The sequence below is a fragment of the Mercenaria mercenaria genome, chromosome 4 (genome assembly GCF_021730395.1).
Source record: "Mercenaria mercenaria strain notata chromosome 4, MADL_Memer_1, whole genome shotgun sequence".
NCBI lineage: Eukaryota > Metazoa > Mollusca > Bivalvia > Venerida > Veneridae > Mercenaria > Mercenaria mercenaria.
Genome location: NC_069364.1, coordinates 4,313,209 through 4,339,042, shown reverse-complemented (window position 1 = coordinate 4,339,042; position 25,834 = coordinate 4,313,209). Strand labels below are relative to the sequence as shown.

The 25,834-nt window shown below is 35.2% G+C and overlaps 1 protein-coding gene across 30 annotated transcripts in view; it reads right to left on the bottom strand.

The window, feature by feature from the left end:
- LOC123550860 (mitogen-activated protein kinase kinase kinase 15-like) overlaps nucleotides 1–25,834 on the bottom strand; it is a 93,601-nt gene that overhangs the window by 45,434 nt on the left and 22,333 nt on the right. For 8 of the 30 annotated variants that reach the window (XM_053540192.1, XM_053540195.1, XM_053540194.1 and 5 more), the window contains exons 13-29: nucleotides 25,566–25,648; nucleotides 25,220–25,315; nucleotides 24,236–24,317; nucleotides 23,660–23,704; nucleotides 18,377–18,510; nucleotides 17,692–17,819; nucleotides 16,045–16,148; nucleotides 15,318–15,456; nucleotides 14,962–15,023; nucleotides 14,092–14,157; nucleotides 13,423–13,523; nucleotides 10,440–10,508; nucleotides 9,055–9,119; nucleotides 8,513–8,582; nucleotides 7,064–7,153; nucleotides 2,801–2,869; nucleotides 285–338 (exon numbers count right to left, since the gene is read on the bottom strand). In XM_053540192.1, the coding sequence (XP_053396167.1) occupies nucleotides 285–338; nucleotides 2,801–2,869; nucleotides 7,064–7,153; nucleotides 8,513–8,582; nucleotides 9,055–9,119; nucleotides 10,440–10,508; nucleotides 13,423–13,523; nucleotides 14,092–14,157; nucleotides 14,962–15,023; nucleotides 15,318–15,456; nucleotides 16,045–16,148; nucleotides 17,692–17,819; nucleotides 18,377–18,510; nucleotides 23,660–23,704; nucleotides 24,236–24,317; nucleotides 25,220–25,315; nucleotides 25,566–25,648 (1,457 nt within the window). The remainder of the gene's footprint in view (nucleotides 1–284; nucleotides 339–2,800; nucleotides 2,870–7,063; nucleotides 7,154–8,512; nucleotides 8,583–9,054; nucleotides 9,120–10,439; nucleotides 10,509–13,422; nucleotides 13,524–14,091; nucleotides 14,158–14,961; nucleotides 15,024–15,317; nucleotides 15,457–16,044; nucleotides 16,149–17,691; nucleotides 17,820–18,376; nucleotides 18,511–23,659; nucleotides 23,705–24,235; nucleotides 24,318–25,219; nucleotides 25,316–25,565; nucleotides 25,649–25,834) is intronic. The other 22 variants (XM_053540198.1, XM_053540205.1, XM_053540204.1 and 19 more) reach the window with 4 other exon arrangements.

Sequence of the window (25,834 nt, the reverse complement as noted above, 5' to 3'; positions counted from 1 at the left end):
GAAGCAAAGCTCCATTTATTAGTTGAGAGTAGGACAAACTGTATTTGTCCCTTTAGATATGCCCGATGAAAAACTGCCCTGGGATGTATACTATGTTTGAATGATACGCAGTTTGACAAAAAAAATTATTTTTCCAAACAGCTGTAACATTTGGAGAACCCACCTATACTAATAGCTCACCCTGTGCCCTTGGGGTAGGTAAGCTTGAAAAACAGGCATATAAAGAACAGAAAGAACAAGAAAATCATATGTTGGGGGAAAGCAGTAAACATTTGTAAACTTACTCTGCATGTACTAGGGTACCGTCAGACTCTGCTCGCTTTCGGAAAGACTTTGGCCTAGAAAGAGGGCTTACAAAACTCAGTATATACAACATCTAGATAGAAGAAAGTTTTCATAACTGTGTGTATACTATATCCGGAGACAGTTTTCATAATTGCGTGTGTACGATATCTATAGAAATACATTTCATAACTGTGTATATATACAAGGGTTGATCAAGAAGTAATGTTTCTGGTGCCAAAAAACATGTATAATAATGAAAAGGAATATCAAAAACCAAAATACCTTGAATCATTATCTAATGTTTTAAAAAATATCTTAAGAACATATTGCTTACTTCATGCAATCAACATTTATGGGAAAGCATGGTAATAATGAATGCAGCATGTTACTGACATGCATAACATGAGAAAGCAACAATTTGCACCCAGCAGAAACAAGTGTTGGAACTACAAAGCCAATATGAACTTGATGTTATCAAAGTTCTAACAGCAGGGCACAGAAAGACATAACCTCACATATCTATAATTTCTGGTAGTCTGATATTAATTGGTGACTGTCTTTGTTTGAATGCTCTTTCTATTTATGAATCAAACGTAGTTTTAAAATGCAGCTAACTGGTGTTAAAGGTATACTTGTAATTTCTATGTATCTAAAACAAAATTATTCTAGAAAATAATTTTTACCAGAATCATTAGGAAGGAATTATCGAACAACTTGATTTATTCTTTATAATGATACAACTTTTGTATTAGAGTGAACAAAATTAATGACATTACTTCTGGATCAACCCCTATATATACCTCAACATTCACTATACAAGGTACTAATAAATGCTTACTTAGTTTTAGATATTTGTGATAGTTGGAAGACAGACCACTTTTGCTGTAACTAACACCTAGGCATATAAGGAAATAACTGGGCCATTTTTTCTGATTGGGATATTTCTCCAAAAAATAGTCCATCCTTAAATCTATTGGCACTCTAATTCAAAATTATCTTGAACATTAAATAACAGGCCTACAATGAGGTAAAATTCTTGCAATCAACAGAAAAATAGGAAAATGAAGGCCCGGAATCGCTCACCTGAGTAAACCAGTTTTTGATAGTGGAGGAAGACCCCAGGTACCCCTCCGTGCACTATTTCATCACAGGCTGGCACCTGGGTAGAACCACTGACCTTCCAAAAGCCGGCTAGATGGCTTCCTCACATGAAGAATTCATCTCCCTGCGTGAGGCTCGAACCCACATCGGAGAGAGGCAAGTGATTTGAAGTCAGCCACCTTAACCACATGGCCACGGAGGCCCCAAATGTCTACAGTAACACTGTTGATAATGACACATAATGACAGACACTTTGCGATCACACTAGCTCACCTTCAGCACCTCGTGCTCAGATAAGCCATAAACTGTATGCTTAGGTGTTGTTACTGTATGGAAGGCAGTCTTGCAAATTTACAGTTGCTGGAAAACAGGAAAATTCGCAAGACATATAAGTTGACGAGTATACTCCTAGGTTTCAATGTACAGAAAATTTTTTTTACAAGTTGTGTCAAATGTGTATTTTTTATAAGTATTCTTTAAAGTTTGAGATGAACTTAATTCAAGGTATAAACAATTTCTAAAATTCTATAAAAATATATCCTGTTTAACAGTTACTAAATAGAAAATCTCACATCTATTGTTTCATGAAGATCAGTTAGATATCTGACAGACAGACAGAGACAGATGGACAGACAGGACAGAGACAGACTTAATGATAACAATATAATATCAAAGCCGCTGCTAAATAAAATAGTGCTAAATCTCGACTGTATACTTCAAAATAAGCCGATACAGGTATATCTATTAATAATATTAGCTGCAAAATGACATGTTAAGAGTACGGATCCGGTATACAACATGGGGCACTTCAACTAGTGAGCAAACTATGATGAACAGAAATGGAACCAATATTCTCATCAAGTCTACATGCAAGGCAGGGAGAGTTCTGCTAAACTTTCACAGCAAAATTATCTCGAACTGATCAAAACAAATGTCCAGTTCTCTACTGTGGACAAACAAGTAAAGCAAGCAACCAAATTCAGAATTTTCTAAGTATAAAAAGAACCATAATTCAGACAAAATGCATGTGAGAGTTATGGTTCTTAGCCTACTTATTCATCTAATGATGATAAAACAAGTGTGTACAGTTTTTTGTTTTTTTCAGGAAAAATGAACCTAATAAAAATTCTTAACCATCACTAATGCCGACAATCAAGTGACAACAATACCTGATAGGTTTGAGCTAATAAAAGTGATTTCAACAACATTTTAAAAGTATATCATCTTCAGTACATTTTAGGTCATGGTCCTGGTTCTTTTTTGCAAATAAATCTGATGTATGAGAACTAGTAAGTCTTCTCCAAAAAATGTGAAAAGAACTGTGAAAGTGAAGCCAATTCCATGCACTTACTTTACCAGCTTTCCTGGTCAACATGGGAGAACATTGTTCAAACAAGTTCTAAATAAAGCATACCTGGTATCGTAATCAAGCCCACCAAAAGTGTGCACACTTTGTGACCTATTGTGACCTTTTTGTCCAGTGCTGCAAGCATAACATAGGAGGCATGCTAAAAACTGTTGTAGACACAGCTAAATCCTCAACATTTTTTCTATTACTTTCAGAAAAAAGAGCCAGGAATTGTGAAACATTTCCCAATGTCATAATAGTAAATATCTAACATAAACAAATGACTGCCAATGGAACTTCTGCAAATACAAAATATATGTGAATTTATTTAAGAACAAGAGCTGTCTCCGTAGGATGACACATGCCCCCCATGGCACTTTGAATGAATAGTTATGGCCTATGTTAGAGTTTAGGACCTTTGACCTACGGAGCTGGGTCTTGCGCGCGACACATCGTCTTACTGTGTCACACATTCATGCATAGTTATTTTAAAATCCATGCATGAATGACAAAGATATGGACCGGACATGCCCATCAATGCACTATCATGAAAAATGATCTTTAACGTCTAAGTGTGACCTTGACCTTTGAGCTACGGACCTGGGTCTTGCGTGTGACACGTCGTCTTACTGTGGTACACATTCATGCCAAGTTATTTGAAAATCCATTCATCGATGACAAAGATATGGACCGGACACGCCCATCAATGCACTATCCTTTAACATCTAAGTGTGACCTTGACCTTTGAGCTACGAACCTGGGTCTTGCGCATGACATGTCGTCTTACTGTGGTACACATTTATGCCAAGTTATTTGAAAATCCATCCTTCGATGACAAAGATATGGACCGGACACGCCCATCAATGCACTATCCTTTAACGTCTAAGTGTGACCTTGACCTTTGAGCTACGGACCTGGGTCTTGCGCACTGCACGTCGTCTTACTGTGGTACATATTCATGCCAAGTTATTTGAAAATCCATCCATCGATGACAAAGATATGGACGGGACACGCCCATCAATGCACTATCCTTTAACGTCTAAGTGTGACCTTGACCTTTGAGCTACGGACCTGGGTCTTGCGCACTGCACATCGTCTTACTGTGGTACACATTCATGCCAAGTTATTTGAAAATCCATCCATCGATGACAAAGATATGGACCGGACACGGAAATTGCGGACAGACCGACAGACTGACAGACCGACAGACAGTTCAAAAACTATATGCCTCCCTTCGGGGGCATAAAAATCTTGAGGTGTGTCTATAGGATGCTGGTCCCTCCACTTCCTGTCACTATACTGTCATATGTTACTTGTTGACAATGTAGAACTAAGCAAATTCTTCTATTACCTTGAGCTGGGGGTATTTGGACACCATAACCATCATCAAGAATGTGGGGCAAGGGAGTGGAAGCGGTAAATCCCAAATAAAAACTACAAGCGCCTGACTTAAAATGCTGAACACAATGTACAAAGTTTCATGACTCATGATTAAATACTTTTTGACAAACATGCAACACTTTTTAGACCATAACTCTGGTATTGCACAGTAAAATTCCAAACAAAACCCCAGGAACACAAATTCACATACAGAATAATATTCTCATATTGTTTTATGAATCTAGGTCAAATACTTTTTGAGACATGTAATACAAATTTTTAAGGCCTTCATGCATATCTTTTACTTTTCAAGGCCCATAACTCTTGTCTGGTAGAGTGAAATCTCAATCAGAACATCAGGTGCAAACTTCACATGCTATACAACAATTCCCTGGTGTCTAAAACTTTTTGAGATACATGCCCTGTATGTATATTTTTATTTAGTCAAGGGCCATAACTACTCGGGCTGAGTGAAATCCCAAATGAGACCCTAGATGCATCATTTCACAAGCAGAATAATAAATCTACACGGTTTCATGACCCTAGGTCATATATTTTTGAGACACGTGTGACAAACTTTTAGGGCCTTTTATGCATATTATTGTCTAAGTTCAGGGCCATAACTCTGGTCAGACTAAGTGAAGTCCCAAACAAGACCCCAGGTGTTCAACTTCACATGCTGAATAACAATGCTATCAAGTCTGATGACTACGCTAAATATCTTCTGAGATATACTCTATAATGAAACAAAGACAAGGGAAAATCTAAGTGACCCCAAACCCCCGTTCCAAAACTGTGGGTGACACAATACGGTGAAATTTAGCTGGATCTACAGTATAAACCTTAAAAACCATTTATAACAGGAAAACTGAACTAAAATCTAAAAATATCTGGATGCTACAGGATATAAACTAATAACACTTTATTCTAATGTACTATCTTACTTTGGACAGACAACAAAGAAAATGAGGGAAAACCAAAAATGCAATATATTTAGGGATAACTTTTCAAACTTAAAAGTATATAAGTAGCAAATATGGAGGAAACTAATAATTGGTATATACATGTGGCATAAACACTCATTCCATATATAACATGATACTATATGGGGTGAATGATTCTCTATGATGTTCCTATGTTTATGTCACAGCTACTGTATTTTGGTACATTTAATATCAAGTAGATAATATATAATAATCTACCAAATGGAAACATTAAACCAGTAATTAGTGCTATTCAGTTAATATTTATAACCTGTAAAACATTTCAACCTTTGAAATAAATTCCAACATCAACCACCGTCACTTACAACATTTATTACCACAAAGTTCTTCTATTGTATTTTAGAAAATATTCCTCTTAGTTAAGTCCATGTTTTTTATCTTTTTTAGAAAAAAGGCAGCATAAACAAAAGCTTCCTTTATCCTGGATAGCGATAAAAACTTCCCTACAGTTTGTCAAACTCTCCTGCGTATCAGGAAAAATACTGTCACCAAAATGTATTCACCAAACAAAATATATTTGAAAGATTTTTAAGCAATGGTGTTCATAATTGAGCTGTGCCATGAGAAAACCAACATAGTGGCTTTGCGACCAGCATGGATTCTGACCAGCCTGCGCAGACTGGTCAGGATCCATGCTGTTCGCTTTCAAAGCCTATTGCAATTAGAGAAACCGTTAGCGAACAGCATGGATCCTGACCAGACTGCGCAGATGCGCAGGCTGGTCTGGATCCATGCTGGTCGCAAACCCACTATGTTGGTTTTCTCATGGCACGACTCATATTATGTGCATACAATGAGACTAACAAAACTGATAACTAAGATGATAAAATGAATAGTAAGCAAAGAGATTCAAAATTTTCAATAATGTAACAAGCTTCAACAGGGTGATATTTTTGTGAGTAAATAATCATAACTGCAGGTTTTTGTTTGGAAAGACGGTATGTGGGGCAATTATAGTTGCTTAAAATGATTAAATTCACTGCTATAGCAAATTTACAATTAACAAGACAGTGAAACACCCCTGGCTTTGGCATCGATGGCTCAAGCGCCCAAATTCACTCCAACAATTTTATGGTCCAAACCATTTTTCCATGTTTTGGTTGCATAACTTGAAAGGTCTGCTCATTCCTTTGCATCTTAAGCAACTAGTGTTAAACTGTAGTTATAACAGAGTTGAAATAATTAAAGTAACTAAGAAAACTTAGAATATCTTAGAATATCAGTCATATTATGTGTGGTTAAATACATATTATGGGGTGGTTTTAATAATTATCTAAGCATGATGCTATGCTTTTGAAGAACGGTTTTATACTGAAGCCGTTTTTTTTTTTTTTCAAATAAATGTTGCCTAGATAATCAACGTCTGTTCCCACTTGATACACTTACGAGTAAATGGTAACTTCCCCTCATGAAAGAGAGTTTACCATTACACAATTCTAACATGCAGATATTACATGTAATTTCTTTATACATTTAGTATTATTTATATAAAACCACAAAACAATCGTCCCGGGTAAGTTTACCTAAATACCTTTTTTTTTAATTATGGTTAAACATTTAACATAAAATGCCAAAATATCTAACAGCAAAAAACAGTCAAATAAAATTTACCTGTTTTTTTTTTTTTATTACTTAGTTATATTGTAACATTTTCAGTCAAGAACTATCCCTAACAGTGTAGGTGATTTTTATACTCTGATATAACATTTGTCTTTATTGTTATGCACTTGATATTTTTAAAGTAATATTAAAACAACATTGTTAACATACCTAATTAAAAAGATAATGCTTTTAGATGCTCACTAGCACAGAAACATCTACTAGATTTAGCGTTAGGTATTTCAGCATGTTTCTCCGACTACGTAAAAACGGTCACAATGCTCAATTACATATAATTTCTATATATAGGACGCAGAAGGAACTTTAGCGAGGACTTAAAACATACCGCTCTTCCTGAACAGTGTCAATGTCATCCAGAATGTTCTCCATACTTCCAGAGAATCCAATGGTATTTCTAGCCACCACCGAAGCCGGGCTGTAAAAATAATAGAGAGTAGGACTCCTTTAAAGCTAAGCTGTTAAACTTGTTAACTTGTATTAAAATATGCATTTTACAAAGTTACAAAGTTCTCTCAGCTCTTTTTGATAAATGCTTCCTGATTCTTTGCCAATGACAGGATTTGTGGAGACCACAGCTTTGTGTGTGTGTGTGTGTGTGTGTGTGTGTTAGTGTGTTCAAGTTTTGCGACTTTTTTAAACAATTTTTCAGTCATATTTTAATTTAACCCTTACCTTGCTAAATTTCTATAAGAACTTGTCCATTTTTCAATTTCGACAGTACCATTTACTGTTAAAAAGGGTGCATACCAAAAAGATACTGACTGAATGGCGAAGTGCTGTGCAGGCTGATCATGATCTACACTGTTCATAAAGGCAGAATCAATCATGTCCAGCATGGTAAGGGTGAACAATGTTGTCTACTTGTAGCAGTGAGTGCAATGCCCAACTAACTTGAACTTTATAGTGCTGCCTCACTGGAATATCAAGTTGTAGTCATGTGACATGATACTCCACCCAGTCACATTATACTGACACTGGACTGACCAGTCCTAGTACTATACTTTTAATAATGAGTGCCAAGCGAGGAAGCTATTAGTACCATTTTTTAAATCTTTGGTATGACCTAGCCAGGGAGAAACCCACAATCGAAGCAGGCACTTGGCTACCTAGGCAGCTTTTAAACCACAGCAAAGTTCTACCAATAATCAGATTCTGACCTATGAACTTTTAATTGGACCAGAGACAAGAGAAATGGGATAGTTTTCCACTCCCATCCTTTATTACATACTCTATTTCATTCTCCGTATTTAGTTACAATGGAATCAGAAACGTCAATATTTTTCCATACTGACAACTGAATTTCATATCGGGTACGTGATGTCCTTCTAACCGGTGTCTTTACGTTGTTTTTTAAAATTTACACCTGTATAGTCAATTTTATTCAGCCTATTGAACAAATTCGTAATATTCATATATTAATACGAACAGATACATACGTAATAAAAAGATTATTGCTTTGCATTGAGAAACATGCACCCATTCTTTAGAATAATAATGCGGTCCTAGAGAACGAGTGCATATTTCTCGATACAAAGTTAATAAACTATAAATATCATTTCTACACCTTATGCTACAGACAATAAAATCATGTCTACTTGGTTTATTTAAGAATTTACATCACTCCATTTTGTAGGATATCCAATCAATGACAAGCGGGTGATAAAACAAGCTAAATCAAGACAAACACAATAGTCAGGGTATAAAAAAATCCTCTCACATCAAGGCATCAATACACTCTAGAAATGTCATGCCACATTACAAAACAGTTACCTACCCTGACTTTTGCGGAAGCTTCAATTTCATGGTCATGTCTGTCCTCCTACTAGCAATACTGCTTGCTGGAACTGTAAATATAGGGAAGATGCTACATCAAAAAAACAATGCCATCTCATCAGTTTTTTTTGGAAAATTAAATTTTAGCACATTCAAGAAATGTAGTATTTTCAGATGGACAAAAAGAACAACAGCAGATGTATATAGGATGATCATCCCTATTGTAGTCTCTGTGGGAAAATGAAAGAAGTATGTATTCTGGAAATATACAAAAACATATGACACTGCATTTCTGAACATATGTAAAAATACTTAGTCTACTTTTTTTCTGAAAATATGCAATGACCTTTAGACATACTTGTCTTCAACTGATTTTCATGGAGAACACATGCCTTGACTGAGATTCAACCCTTAAACAGTCTGATAGAAAGTTTGTGCTCATCTTTATGAGGTACCCTGGAGGGCCTCATGGTACAGCCCTGTATTTCAGCTGTATTTTGTATTTCATATTCCTTAAAAACTTTAAAGGCCAGTAACTCTTACCTGATGTACTTCTCAAGTATTCTACCTCTGTCATTTTCTTCCTTTTCTTTTTTGGTGCAAGAGTCCTACAAAAATATCAAGTATCAATATACATCTTCTCTAAAAGTAAAACTTAAGTACAAGTTGCCTTGTATGTCAGACAGAAACGTATAGATTCCAGTCACATTTAACATCAACTTAATACCAGAATGTTTGTAACCCTAGCAATCCAAATTGTAATGTAAGTCACAATACTAAAAGCTATCTACACTGTAAGTTTGAGGACAACATGGCTACCCAAACTAAAGATATTGAGCAGAAACCATTTTCCATTTTAGTGACCTTGACCCAAGTGACTCCAAATACAATTACAGCTTTCATCTCTACCTAATCTACCTAGAAACCAAGTTTTATCACTATATATATGCCATTCTTAACTGGTTATTGAGAGGAAACCATTATTGTATATTTAGTACAACTAAATATACTAAACAGAACTACTTTTATATTTTCAGTAACAGTAACCTTACAGACAAAATTTCATCACTACCACTAATTTTTAACTAAAGTTATTGACTCAAAACAGTTATCTACTTTAGTAACAGTGACCTTGACCTTGACAAGAGTGACCCTAAATAAAATCACAATCTTTGTTTCATTTAAAGATTATATACATACCAAGTAAGGTGAAAAAAGGTATACCTAAACTAAAGTGATACTGAGCAGAAACTTTTTTTCTACATTTATTTTTTTTATAAAAATATAAATCAACCTTTGTCTTGATTAAAGCTTCTTACAGACCAAATTTGGTAACAAAAGGCCTATCAAAACCAAAGTTGCTCAGTGGAAACAATGTGTTTGACTCTGCTCAACCACCCGCCAGTTTGAAAAACAACATACCCCATTCTAAAAACAAGGTCTGTTTCGAAAACCTCGTTAATAGAGGTTGATGGGAATTTTTTTACGCTACAACGAGCTAAATACTGGTGCAGAAAATAGAACACTTAGGCTGATAAATTGGAAGAAAATTATCATCCAGCTGTAAATTTATTTCCTTTCAAACAAAAGAACAAAGCCTTGTTACATACTTAACCTTTAGCCTGCTGGCGGCAAGGGATTCTGCCTGTTCGCAATTCAGTCAGTAAATTTTCAGGGAACACCCCTTCGAATAATAAATGGTATTGCCCAAACTGAATGATGGACCAGTCTATTTTAGAAATTTAGCAGGCTAAAGGTTAAAAAGCAAAGACTGAAACTCAATATTATTCATATGAACTCTGTCTCCTCCTTTACTAATTTGTTATCTGAATGAGACAGACAAGAAATCAAATATCTTTACTGAAAGTTTAGATATTTTCAGATTATTTTTTTTGAAAGAGATATAATAGAGAAATGTGATTACTTACTCTTTTATAAAAGGATGTTCTAACAACTGTTGTGCTGTAAATCTCTTCTCAGGTTCCGGGGCAAAACATCTGTACAACAAAACACAAACAAGTGATTATAATCAACACTCCATGATCATATTCAACACTCCATGATCATCTTCAAACCTAACCCTTTTTCCATTCTAGTTAAATGAAGTGGCTGAGTATTCCCATTCTATCCGGAAATATTGATCCCTACTGGGTGCAGAGTACTAAGCTGGCGGATCCAAAAATATATGATCTCACTTATTTTTTCAATTCTAACAGACTTTTTTTTCAACTCAAAGTACTTCTTAAGACAAGAGGGCCAAGATGGCCCTAGGTCGCTCACCTAAGAAACACTCCATAACAGTGTAAAACATGTTTGACCTAGTGATTTCATGGAAACAAATATTCTGACCAATTTTCATTAAGATTGGACCAAAAAATTGGTCTCTTGCGATAAAACAAGCATTTTCTTAGATATGACCTAGTTTTTGACCCTAGATGACCCATGTTCAAACTCGACCTAGATTTTATCAAGGCAATCATTCTGACCAAAATTCATGAAGATCAACTGAAAAATACAGCCTCTATCACATACAGAAGTTTTTTCTTTGATTTGACCAAGTGACCTAGTTTTTCACCTCAGATGACCTATATTCAAATGCGACCTAGATTTCATTCAGGCAATCAACCTGACCAAATTTCATAAAAATCAATTGAAAAAAACAGTCTCTATCGCATACACAAGATTTTTCTTTAATTTGACCTAGTGACCTAGTTTTTGACCTCAGATAACCCATATTCAAAATCGACCTAGATTTCATCAAGGCAATCACTCTGACCAAATTTCATGAAGATCAATTGAAAAATACATCCTCTATTGCATACACAACGTTTTTCTTCGATTTGACCTAGTGACCTAGTTTTTGACCCCAGATGACCCATTTTCGAACTCGGCCTAGATTTTATCAAGGTAATCATTCTGGCTAAATTTCATGAAGATCAGTTGAAAAATACAGCCTCTACTGCATACACAAGGTTTTTCTTTGATTTGACCTAGTGACCTAGTTTTTGACCCTAGATGACCCATTTTCGAATTCGGTCTAAATTTCATCAAGGTAATCATTCTGACCAAAATTCATGAAGATCAATTGAAAAATACAGCCTCTATCGCATACACAAGGTTTTTACGTGATATGACCTAGTGACCTAGTTTTTGACCCCAGATGACCCATTTTCGAACTCGGCCTAGATTTCATCAAGGTAATCATTCTGACCAAAATTCATGAAGATCAATTGAAAAATGCCGCCTCTATCGCATACACAAGGTTTTTCTTTGATTTGACCTAGTGACCTAGTTTTTGACCCGAGATGACCCATTTTTGAACTCAGCCTAGATTTCATCAAGGCAATCATTCTGACCAAAATTCATGAAGAAGAATTGAAAAATACAGCCTCTATCGCATACACAAGGTTTTTCTTTGATTTGACCTAGTGACCTAGTTTTTGACCCGAGATGACCCATTTTCAAACTCGGCCTAGATTTCATCAAGGTTATCATTCTGACCAATATTCATGAAGAAGAATTGAAAAATACAGCCTCTATCGCATACACAAGGTTTTTCTTTGATTTGACCTAGTGACCTAGTTTTTGACCCGAGATGACCCATTTTCGAACTCGGCCTAGATTTCATCAAGGTTATCATTCTGACCAATATTCATGAAGATTAATTGAAAAATACCGCCTCTATCGCATACACAAGGTTTTTCTTTGATTTGACCTAGTGACCTAGTTTTTGACCCGAGATGACCCATTTTCGAACTCGGCCTAGATTTCATCAAAGTTATCATTCTGACCAATATTCATGAAGATTAAATGAAAAATACAGCCTCTATCGCATACACAAGGTTTTTCTTTGATTTGACCTAGTGACCTAGTTTTTGACCCGAGATGACCCATTTTCGAACTCGGCCTAGATTTCATCAAGGTTATCATTCTGACCAATATTCATGAAGATTAATTGAAAAATACAGCCTCTATCGCATACACAAGCTAAATGTTGACAGACGACGGACGACAGACGACAGACGACGGACGACAGACGCCGGACATCGAGCGATCAGAAAAACTCACCTGAGCATTGCTCAGGTGAGCTAAAAACGTAAAAAAAACAATCTGTTTTGTTTTACTAAGTTTCTTTGATATATCTGTATAATATACAATTCTAAGGATTTGGCAAGCACAAAACTCATGCTTTGAAAGACTAAGAAACACTGCTAAATGAATTATATACGAATGAATAAGAATTTACATCTACATCTGCCTAATACTGCTGTTTTTAACTGTCAGTATAACTATTATGTAGGGTAATAATCATAATATCAAACTGTGAGTTTACGGATATTGATTTCTATAAAAGCAAATGTATGGCTTTAAGTAACACCAATTCCAACAGCATTCTAGTACAATTAGAGATGACCTTCACTGAGAGAGACAAGTTCAATCACCTACAAGTAACTGGGAAATGTTGTTTACTATCTAAATCAGGTTTTCTGTCTGAAGAAAAGGTTATTACCCTATAAAATGCAAGATGTGTAAATGTAGTTATCACATTATACTTTTCTGAAGAATGTATATATAATGGCAATTTGAATGAGAAAAAAAATGTTACAAGTGTACAATAGTTTGTTTAAAAAAATTCTTACATGGTAGATTTCAAGGTCTTAGATTATAAAACTGTTTTTAGACCAGTTTCTGAATGAAGTGAGTTCGGCATTTTGCCAACATCAAGAACTGGTTCATATTCATAAGACTTAGAACAAAGTTTAGATGCTACTGCCAGAAAGCAGCCTTGCCATTGATCAATTTGAAATTTGTGTGTTCAGAAACAGCCAATCAGATGTCGGAGTTTTAAGATTGGTCCACATACTTGTTTTTTTAACCTTGGAACCAGATAAAGTACAGATGAGAACTCACTTGAGCAAGAAGTCTTTAGCTATATCGGACAAGGAATCTGGAATTTCTGGATGCATTTTGTAGAATCCCACTTTAAACATGGCTGCCTCTGCACTGCCAAGCTGTAAACAGACAATATACAAGTCATATGACAAGTTACCATATGTATGTTTCTTATATTCCAATAAACTGTATTAAAAAGAGTGTAATCAAAAGCAACAATATGTTACCGCAAGAATTTTTACATCAGTATTTGATATGGTTTCCCACTGAGTAACATTCTGCAAGATATGACAAATTTGCTGCTGTTATTGTTGATAAAGTCTGACTAGCTACTGGTGATTGGGAAATATGCACATCATGAAAGTTGTTATATTTGAATGTGTCTCTCACTAAAAGGTGGTGTTGACATAACTCTTAAGAAATGTTTGGCAGTAGACAATACACCAAATATCAATGAATTAGAAATTGGAATCTCCTACATATCTACATTTTCTTTTCTTCATTTCTAACACCAGGTAAATGCATCTATATTATCCACACTGCAGTGGAAGAGCTTCATGTAAATCAACTATTAACACCTTTTACATTGAAAAACTTCATATTAGACATTTCAAGTTTTAGTTTATCCATTTAGAACTACCTTAATTTCGACACCCTACAAATAAAGATGGACAACATGTCACTAACCTCTATGAAAGGCGGTTTTCCTGTAGCCATCTCTATCACTGTACAACCTAATGACCAGATGTCAGCCTGAAATAGTAATGCTTATTTGGTTATTTGGTAATGCATCATCTTAAACATATAACAAAAGCACTGCTTGTGGGTGCCAACATCTGTCTGTAATAAAAGCAAACTGTACCAAGTTTCAAAGTTATAGCTCTTTCAGTTTTCAAGAAAATGTGAACCTAAACTGAACAATTAAAACAGAAATTTCAATTTTACATTATAAAAGGGGCTAAATTCTGTTAAATTGCAAGGGAGAGTTATTGTTCTGCCTACTTACCTATTTTATGATGAGAAACAAGTGTACAAATTTTAAAAGCCTTTAGAAGCGTAAGTCCTTCTTTATTTAATAGGAGTTACTACAGTATTACGTTCAGCCCTCGTACTGCTCCTAATAGTTTTCAAAGAAAAGTGGACCTAAAATTATCAACCTACACTGACAATAAAGTGACAATATCTCTCATAGATTTTTTTAATCCAAGAAACTGAAAAGTCTAATATAATTCATCATATACAGACATGGTCAAAATTATAATAAAACTTTTGACTGTTTTATCAGAAGCCACAATTTCAAACACTGACCTTGATTCTTACTTTTCTTCTATGCACAGTAAACTTACACTATGCTGACATTCTTCTATCTATTTGCTGTTGCAAGTTAATCATTCAATTAACAGTAAGCTATCATGTTATCTAGAATGCACTTATTACACTATTAAGTTTTTAATTAACACACAACCCACTTTCTATCAATAAATCCAATTTACACTAAAAGCTGTTACAAAATGACATTGACATAAAGTGGAACATTATGATGTCAGAAATACTTACTGGAGGTCCATAACCTCTCATTCCACGATCAATAACCTCTGGTGCCATATACTGCATTGTGCCTGAAGATATACATACTTTATTAACATTTTAATACACATTGCTTGCAGAACTCAACTTGCACAATCATACAGTTGTTGATGTGGAGGCTAAATCCCTGATCTGTTCTTCTGTTATGCAGCAATTAAAAAATTACTGCTAAAAAGAAAAAGCTAAATCTTTAAAAAACACTATTTGTATATTTGACAATAGAGATTTCGACATTTGGGGCCGCCAATCACCATGTAAATTTTGCAAGAAATCAATACCATAGTCATAGAATTTAAGAACAATGAAACCAACATCTTCATACAAACCTGCAAATGTTTCAGCACAAGGGTTAATTCCAGCCAATCTCTTCGAGGTGCCAAAGTCTGAGATCTTCAATATTCCACTGTAAGTGTTTACCAACACATTATCTCCCTTGATGTCTCGATGTACTATTCTATTATCATGCTGAAAATAAACCACAAAATTTGTAAAAAAAAAAACCCCAGATTATCTCCCTTGATATCTCTAAGTACGGTCAAAATTGCCAGAGATACCACATTTATTAAGAGACCACTTGCTTTGGGAGTCCACTTTTTCAGTTTACTTTTGTGTTGTTAATGAACAAATTATGTTGTATTAAGAGACCAGTTGTGTTAACATGCCACATTTTGTCCTTCATTTTTGTGGTCTCTTAATGCAAGTTGCACAGTAATATTCTATATCATGTAAATATGTGACTACTTTAAGAGTTAACTCCCTTGCTTCATCTATCATATTTTTATCACATTAAAACAAGTTAACCAACTCATCCTCTGATTAAAATAAACAAACTGAACATGAAATTTACAAACTTTCACTCTGTAACCAGTTAATTACTGACAAATTCTAAACATACAACATATGAAGGGAAGTAATATAAGGCACATCAGAATTATTCTTCTTAAACTGTTACTCAGAACATTTGTGTATTTGATTATTCAACTAGCAGTTCAAAGCACACAATTGAGCCAGCTAACCAGACTGTACCATACACTGGGAAGTGTAAATGTTTACCAGATATTTGAGACCATCCAGGATCTGTTTGGTGTAGAAGGCTATAGTAGGTTCATTATCCTTCAGTGGTCCCCACTTTGATGACAGGAGCTGTGACAAACTCCCTGTGAAATAAAAATTCAAAATTAACAAGGCAGTCTGAATGACAGCTAAATCCCCCGCCACTGCTATGGATAGTGAAAGGGTAAAACCTTTGATTTTAGCTGTGACCTTGACCTTGAACTGACATGGCTGACTCATGAATTCTGCACAACGTCTTGATGAGGTGATCATTTGACCAAAGTTTCATGAAAATCCTTCAAGGGGTTTAGGAGATACAGAGCTGAAACCTTTGACCTTCAGTTGTGACCTTGACCTTGAGTTGACATGGCTGACTCATGAGTTCTTGATGAGGTGATCATTTGACCCAAGTTTGATGAAAATCCTTCAAGGGGTTAAGGAGATACAGAGTGGACACCAAATGGAAGGCTCAAACCTTCGACCCTTAGTTGTGACCTTGACTTTGAGCTGGCATGGTTGACTCATAATTTCTGCACATCGTTCTGATGAGGTAATCATTTGACCCAAGTTTTATAAAATTCCTTCAAGGGGTTTAGGAGATATAGAGCGGACACGAAATGGAAGGCTCAAACCTTTGACCTTCAGTTGTGACCTTGACCTTGAGCCGACATGGCTGACTCGTAAGTTCTGCACATCGCCTTGATGAAGTGATCATTTGACCCAAGTTTGATGAAAATCCTTCAAGGGGTTTAGGAGATATAGAGCGGAGACAAAATGGAAGGCTCAAACCTTTGACCCTAAGTTGTGACCTTGACCTTGAGCCGGTATGACTGACTCATGGGTTCTGCACATCGTCTTGATGAGGTGATCATTTGACCCAAGTTTTATCAAATTCCTTCAAGGGGTTTAAGAGATATAGAGCGGACACAAAATGGAAGGCTCAAACCTTTGACCTTGAGTTGTGACCTTGACCTTGAGCCGGCATGGCTGACTCATGGGTTCTGCACATCGTCTTGATGAGGTGATCATTTGACCCAAGTTTTATAAAATTCCTTCAAGGGGTTTAGGAGATATAGAGCGGACACAAAATGGCAGGCTCAATCCTTTGACCTTGAGTTGTGACCTTGACCTTGAACCGACAAGGCTGACTCATGGGTTCTGCACATCGTCTTGATGAGGTGATCATTTGACCCAAGTTTCATGAAAATCCTTCAAGGGGTTTAGGAGATATGGACCGGACACGATTTTGTTACGGACGGAAGGACGGAAAGACGGAAGGACGGAAGGACGGACGCAGACCATTCCTATAATCCCTCCGCCACGGCGGGGGATTAATTAAAAATCTAGAATTGCGTTCATAGGACACGGATGCCCCCACAGACTGCGACATCCTCTAAATAGCAAAAGCACAGAGAGGTTCACCAAAGTAAATTTTGTGCTGAACTATTTTGATATGGAGATGACAGAGTCTAAATTTTAAACAGAAATGCATTTGATCTTTCTCAGCTCATTTTTTAAATATAAATTTCAACAAAAAAATTTTGAACTGACATTTGCTACAATTATATATCATAACCATTTAAAGAGACACTAGCTATGAATAAATTACGCTGTACAAAGCATATAGTGAATATATCAAGTACAAACCTCCAGGGACCTGTTCCATGAAAATTTTAAAGAAACCATCTTCACTTAAAGAACCGAGATATTTCACAATGTTCTTGTTGCTCAGTCTCGAGTGAAGCTTGATCTCCTCATGAAGAGGCTGAACTTCTCTGAAAATAAATAAAAATATCAGGTGCATATCTACATGATGCAGTTACAAAAATATTTTTCTGCCAAGAAATTTTACTTTTCTTCAATTATATTTTTTTTTTAATCTGTGCCATTTTAGTAAAAAATTTAAGAAATAGCAATCTAGGAGTCTCAATGATTTCTTGTTAATTACTTGTTCAAATTCTGTGGCCTCAAACTTTCCTACATAAACCAGAAGTGAAGAACATGACTGTGACATAAATTCCCGATATAAAATGCACGTGAAAGACAAATGCCTTAACCCTTACCCTGCTAATTTTCTATAACGGACTTGTCCATCTTTCAATCTGGACAGTACCATTAACTGTTAAAAGGGGTGCTTACCAAAAAGATACTGACTGAATGGCGAACAGTGCAGATCATGATCAGACTTGCATGGCTGATCATGATTTACACTGGTCGCAAAGGCAAAATCACTTGGAGCCAGCAGGCTAAAGGTTAAACAGTAATTATCTTTATTTTGAAAAGATATAGATCACTCTGATAAAACAAAGTACTGCTGCATCAATGAACATACTCATGGAATTTCTCTGGCACTTCTTTCACAGCGACCTTGACCTGGGTACGATTATCCCTTGCTGCATAGACAACCCCATATGATCCACGTCCAAGTACAACACGGTTACCTTTTTCATCTGTTTCATACTCATACTATAATTAGAGAAGTAAATACCTTCCTAACTTAGTGTGCAAGCAAAACAACAAAAATCAATGCTGAAATGTCAGCTAGGAAACAGTCACTCATATTATTTCTACCTTGTCCATGCAGAACATAGAGCATGCATATGACGTATCATACAGCCCACTACCTACTATTAATTAGAAATGACTGCGTTTCTGTTACTGCTGCTTTGCCAAAATGAAGAGAAAAGCAAAATTCAACAAACTGGATTGGAACAAACATGTACTCATATTTATAGGAAACTACAGAAATACATTCACCAATTACTCAGAAATTCTTCAACTTACAGTTTAATAATGGAAGTCAATCAAACAAACACAAAATCTTTGTATAAATCTTATGTTTACTTCACATTCCAAAGATAAACTAGTAATTCAACATTTAAAAAAGATTTTTAGTGAATATTACAAAGTTATAACTTTGAAAAAGTCTATATCTAAAGGATGAAAATAAGGAATACAAGATGGATCTCAAAAAACATTACATCACTCTTTGGTACTGGCTGAAAAACTACATAATATCATATTAGTAATAATAATGGAATATGTTAAAAAAAAACCTATCTCTTAAGTCTTTAGGTCCCCATCCCACCTTCCCTCACTCCCATCATTCTGATATGATACAATAACATGTGTCCTTCACAATCACTGTTAAAAGCAAACTGCATGGGTATACAATCAATCTAAGTAGACAAAATGCACATGTAAGAACCCTGTCCTGGTGGCAAGAAAAAAAGCAAAGAAATGCAGAACTAGGCATTCACAAACTCATTACTAAATAAACATTAAAATTTGTATGAAATATCGCAACAGTAAAAACATTGTGATCAAGACTGTTCTTACAAAAAAAAAGGAAAGTTATACTAGCGAACCGATACAAGTAAAGATATATGCACATTGGGCAGGCTCCAGGAGATAATGCCACAATACTTTTCCTTATAATCCTTCTATATCTTAAATAAATCTATTTATCTATTTTGTTGGGTTTAACGTCGCACCGACACAATCATATGGGGACTTGCCAGCTTTGACAGTGGAGGAAGACCCCACGTGCCCCTCTGTGCATTATTTCATCACGAGCGGGCACCTGGGTAGAACCACCAACCTTCCGTAAGCCAGCTGGATGGCTTCCTCACATGAAGAATTCAACGCCCCGGATGAGGCTCGAACCTACATCGATGAGGGGCAAGTCATTTGAAGTCAGCAACCTTAACCACTTGGCCACGGAGGCCCCTATATCTTAATTAAAAGATTTTATAAGAACCCACCTGTTTATCTAGAACATAATTTTGCATAAAAATCCATCTGATGGAGAAAGTCTGAGTTTATTATGAATAGGGCTTGTCTGGTATATGCATGTACTCTAAATTGATAACTTTCTATCTATATAAATGATAACAGCACACCTCATGTCTATACTCAGAAGAATGGATTTAAATTGTGCAAGAAAATCTGTGATCAAATCATGCTTAAGTATAATCACATGCTGTGGTAGCTTTATCCCAATCTGCTGTTTGTACATGCTCCAACAATTCATTATCCACACAAGCTATTTCTTATAATGTAGAAAAAAATTCTCCAGACAAACTACGGTACCTGGTATTTCTTATTAATAGAACAAGAGCTGTTTAATGACAGCATGCCTGACTATATGAAACCATTCCATGTACTACTTATGATACTAGCTTACATTCAAAAGCCATATCAAAATTTTTGCAAGTTAAAAAAAGGGGCATAAATTTTTAAACTTCAGTTGCAGTTATGGAACCTAACTCAGAGTGATTATTACATGATGTTGCAGACTTATAAAGACTTTAAAGCATTCAGTACAATAGTTCCCAAGAAACATGCTTAAAAGAAAAACTTTCAAAATATTTCTAAGCTAAAAAGGTGCATAAGTTTGCCAAAATGTAAGCCAGAGTTATGAAACCTGCCATGTGAGATCATCCCATGATGCCAAAGAGGTGTGTAAAGTTTGAAAACATTCTGTAAAGAAGTTTCCGGGAAACTTGTTTATAAGCGAAAGTTTTTGTGACTTGGACGTGGACACTGATGAAATCTTGACAATATAAAGCTAAACCCTATTTTCCATGCACTTCCTTTGGACATGTCCTGTTGAAGAAACTGCTTTAAAACACTTCAACCTTTTACTAGTCTGCTAAATATATCTATACAAGCAGTCACTTAACTAATGTCTGATTTGCATATTCAGCAACAGAGTTTTACAGATTTTTTACCATAATATCAATCTAAATCTCTTTAACCTTCAGCCTGCTGGCAGCAAGTGATTTTGCCTTTCCAACCAGTGCACACCAACTCACTATTCCATCAGTAAATTTTCTGTGAACAACCCTTTGAATAATAAGTGGTACTGCCCAAATAGAATGATCGACCAGTCCATTATAGAATTATAGCAGGGTAACGGTTAAAATTCAAAGAATTCCTGCAACTACTCTGGAGACCTTCAGAATAATAGTGATTTGTGATTCTAGCAAAATTTTGAAAAACTGCAGTCACCGAATATATGCAAATCATACAGTAGTTAATACAAATTTTTCCCTTCTTTCAAATCTGCCTAGACCTTTATCTCTGCTACTCATCCTACAATATTCTTTTTTATACAAAACAAAAATGCTGTGTTCAAAAAATGACTTTAAAATTCTGTAGATTTAGAGTATACATGTACTAGTATCCAAATTAGAATTTCAGTATCATTGCTTGCAGATTTATTTCATGTGCTTTTGTATGGAATTTAGGACAGTGAAAAAAATACATTAACCCTTACCATGCTGGACGCGACTGATTCTGCCTTTGTGACCAGTGTAGATCATGATCAGCCTGCACATCCATGCAGTCTGATCATGATCTGCACTATTCGCTATTCAGTCAGTATCTTTTTTGGTAAGCATCCCTTTTAATAGTTAATGGCACTGTCCAAACTGGAAGATGGACAAGTTCATTTTAGAAATTTAGCATGGTAAGGGTTAAATGCCGACTTATTTACATGAGTTTGGTTAGGTTTGTTTATACTGCTTATTATCTGCTCACTGTAAAAAGGGAAATTCTTGCATCTGATTTCTTTTAAAGCAAGATCTGATGCCTTAAGGAGGTAGGTTACCTTCATATTTGTATGTGCGCATGCCCAACCGGAAGCTAACGTGACGATTTACGACAGCGTTTACGACAAACCAAATGTGTTTGTATATCCATTCGTCTGGAAAGAAAACATGTACCTGTCTCCGATCTGATGCTTAATGGTTTAATTATGCAGAAATAACTAATAAATTGCCGCAGAAACGCTTCAAAACATTGTTGCTTTAAAATGACGTCATTGACGTCATGACGTTACGTGCCAGTTACCGCGTAAAAATAATAGCTTTTATTTTTAAAGTACGTAATTCTGTGCATTTTCTTTATTTGAACTATTTTTAAACAGCCATTATTTACTGAAATATTTTTTATGTATCTTTCGCTCTGAATAATAATCAATATTTTGCTTCTTGTATATAGTTAAATTGAAATGTTATGCAGAATGTAAGAAATGGATGATGGTAACCAATGTTTTTGGGAATATAGCTGGGTGAAAGGTTACTTAATACGGCCATTTTAAAATAAAAATTGGGCAGTTTGATTTGTAATACCCATTTTTCACTTTCCGTTGATAGTTTGTTACTTATATATTAAAACTAAGCTCTAAACTGTTCAAATTTCACTACAAAATTGTGGTTTATTGAATTGAATTGATGTTACCATGGAAACGAAGCCCGTGACCTATATATCTAAATGTAAAATTCAAAAGCGTTAACACTGGTCTATTTAAGGAACACAGCTTCGGCATTTTATTTTCATTTCATAAATATCCATAATAATAATAGCAGCATGCAGAACGATTTTTCCATAAAAAATGTCAGACGAGGAGTACTGCTGTAAGTATTTTAAGCTGTGAAATTTGTTTAAGTAAATGCAAATAACACGAAAATATTACTTACGTTAGAATTAAAATGTTTTAAAGCTACATTAACAAGAAAGATTATCTTATTTAATATTTTTTTACAAGAAATTATGATAAAAAGCAAGATATAAGCTATTTTAAACATCTCTGTTGCCATGGTTACTTTAAACTTTAAGAAAAATAGTGAACCATGTAAAGTGTTTGGTATTTTGCTAATAATATTACCCAAATATTCCATGTTGGTCATTGACAGAATGGCACTAAAGCCGTTGAAAAACCCGTTTTCATACATAGTTGTTTAAAAATGAGAGAAAATGCGTTACCATGGAAACACGAGCCCCGCGACATATATATTTTAAGCTTATATTAGAAAGCTAACGCGCATACTAGTAAAATTATTAATTATGCAGACTTCTACGGATAACAATGAAACCAAAATGCACTGAAAACTGTTAAATATACGTATTTTCCTTCTTCTTTCTATATAAAATACATTTAGAGGGTCATGTTCTTCAAACCTGTATAAAAATTGTACTTGAAGGGCCAGAGATAAAAGAAATCGCAATTGTAGCAGTCAAAACATTAAATTACACGAAATACAAAAAATTGCTGCGGTTAAACTAATTTGAATTTACCCTGGTAACAAGGTAACCTACCTCCTTAATAAGAGATGTCTTGATGTTTAATGGGAATTACACTGTAACCACTGCAAAGAGCTGTCAAAACCTCATAGAACTTGAATTAACCCAGATAAATACCAGGTAAAGAAAGAAGTCAGGAAAAGAAAACAGGAACTGAGCTTTTTAAACTTGCCGAGTAGAGAAAATAAACATAGAGTTCAGTGGAGATAAATCTCAAACAAGATGGCAAATGCTGCCCTATAACACTTACCTTAGGTGTATCACTGATACAGGTAAAGTGTGGGTGTACAATGGACAAGTATTGGATGACCAAAATGTGATGATTACTCACCCCTGTAGGTGAGCTGAAAATGATTCTGTTGCACTACTTGTGAGGATTAATAATGTACAAGTAGAACAGGAAAAGACAATGAGAAGATTTGTTTTGAGGAGAGGAAAAGATCTGCAGGTGCAGGTGTAGTGTATAAGAATCAGAAAGGTATTTTGAGTAACAGAGATTACAAGTCGAACGGTTGATGATACTTACAATGGTAGGCAAAATCAAGAAATCAGATTGCAAAGTTTTCAACAACTGAAATATTTAAAAGTTTTAAGGTGTTGTCAATACGTTATCAAATAATGAAAGTAGAATTTTATTTATCATAAGAAACCTTCTTGTGACAAAAAAAACAACCACAAAGGAAATGGAACTCAATCATGTGGATTTCCTATGTAACTGGGGTATAATCTGTTTGATTTTTTAAGCTAATTAGACACCATATATTCAACCCTTACACTGTAATACAAATTTCAAGTTCAAAGCAGAGCTTATTTCTTTCAAAAATATTAATGGAAAAATACATCTTGTCCATGCAAAATTACTGCATTTTAAATAAAATATCAGGCTACTCTTTCACCCATGAGAAACAAATGTTTAGTTAGACAAACATTCCAAAAACAGAAATGAAGCCATTTCACAACAGCCATGTCAGAGAACTTCAATTCATCAAGGTCAACTTCTAACTTTGTGCCATATTTTGCAGGAATATCAAGTAAGCGAGCAAAAAGAGCAATAATTATTACAATCACACCTACAAGTTATTACAATTTACTACAGTCGTACCTCAATATTGTCCCTCTCTTCCAGCTCAGCCTCAAACCCTCGCTGGTGTTCCTTTATAAGTTTACACATATCATCATAAAATCTGTAAAAAAATACGACCTTTTTGTACCATTGATCATCTATTTTATTACTGTTTTGTATACATTATATTCTTTATTGGACAATGCAAATTTGTTATTCGAATCTCAACATTAGTGCACCAATAAAAACTGTTGACCAATGAAAGTATCTGAATGAATATAAACTTCAAAAAATACTTGTGATGTTTCTATGTACCTTTAAGATGGAGTTGTGTATGTATGGTGTCCAATATCTTACTGAGGAAACTAATCAAAGAATAACAAGGAGCTGCGTTCAATAAACGCTTGATGCCCCCGGTGGCATCCTTGTCGATACAAAGCAACCTAAGTCCAAAACGAGGTCAAGGTCAAGGTCAAACTGAGGTCAGGTGATGTTTGAAGATGAGGAATGGTCACAGGTTACATCTGTATTAGTATCAATTCATTCTTGTAAGCGGTATTGATGCTAGACGAAACGGTTCCATTTGGTTAACCAAGAGATGGCCCATATAAAGCAACCTAAGTCCAAAATGAGGTCAAGGTCAAGGTCAAACTGAGGTCAGGTGATGTCTGAAGATGAGGAATGGTCACAGATTACATCTGCATTAGTATCAAGTCATTCTAATAAGGGGTATTGATGCTAGACGAAACGGTCCCATTTGGTTTACCTCGTATGGACAGGACAATCACTATATGCCTCCCGCATCAGTAGATGCCGGGGGCATAAAAAGATTACTTAACACTGTCTGGCACAATATGACATATATTTGGACTCCTACTCATCAAAATAACATACTGAACCCACCTATCAGCTCCTTCAGTATGTTTTTTCAAATGGGTACTAGTCCAAATACATTACTGTATTACACAGAATATGTTCAATAGCCAAATACCGGTAATATAAATGGTAAAATATTTGACTTACAACTGTCTCTGCATTTCTGATGAGAAGAATATGTGAAAATCATCCGAGTTATCCACCACATACAGAAACACTGCTCGAACATCTCTTTTATACAGACTGTAAAATTATACGTTAATATAAAAACAATATCAACAGTATCCTATTTAAAGGCATTTCCTCCAAAGAAACCCTCAAACAGCAGTTGTATTTCAATATCTGATGAATTACACTGTCAAGAGCTGAGCATTTATCAGGTCAGGAAATTTATGTCATGAAATTTATTCTGTCACATTTATTAACATACATCATGCTTGTTTAGGGGTATGAAATACATTGGTTGTGTATAAAGTACAAATGGAAGACTTACCTGACTCCTTTTATAGCTGGTACAGGAAACACCCACTCATGCTGTAACTTTTCAGATCTACACACATTGTAGATGTGAACAGACTGTAAACATAGTAACAATTTTTGAACTATCTATAGATGTCAACTGACAGTAAATATACAAGAAACTTTTCAATAACCTACAGCTATGAACAGACAATAAACATATAATAAGTTTTAAACAATCCATAGATGTGAACAGACTGTAAAAATACAATCAATTCAGTTAAACCATTAAGCGATTGTCAG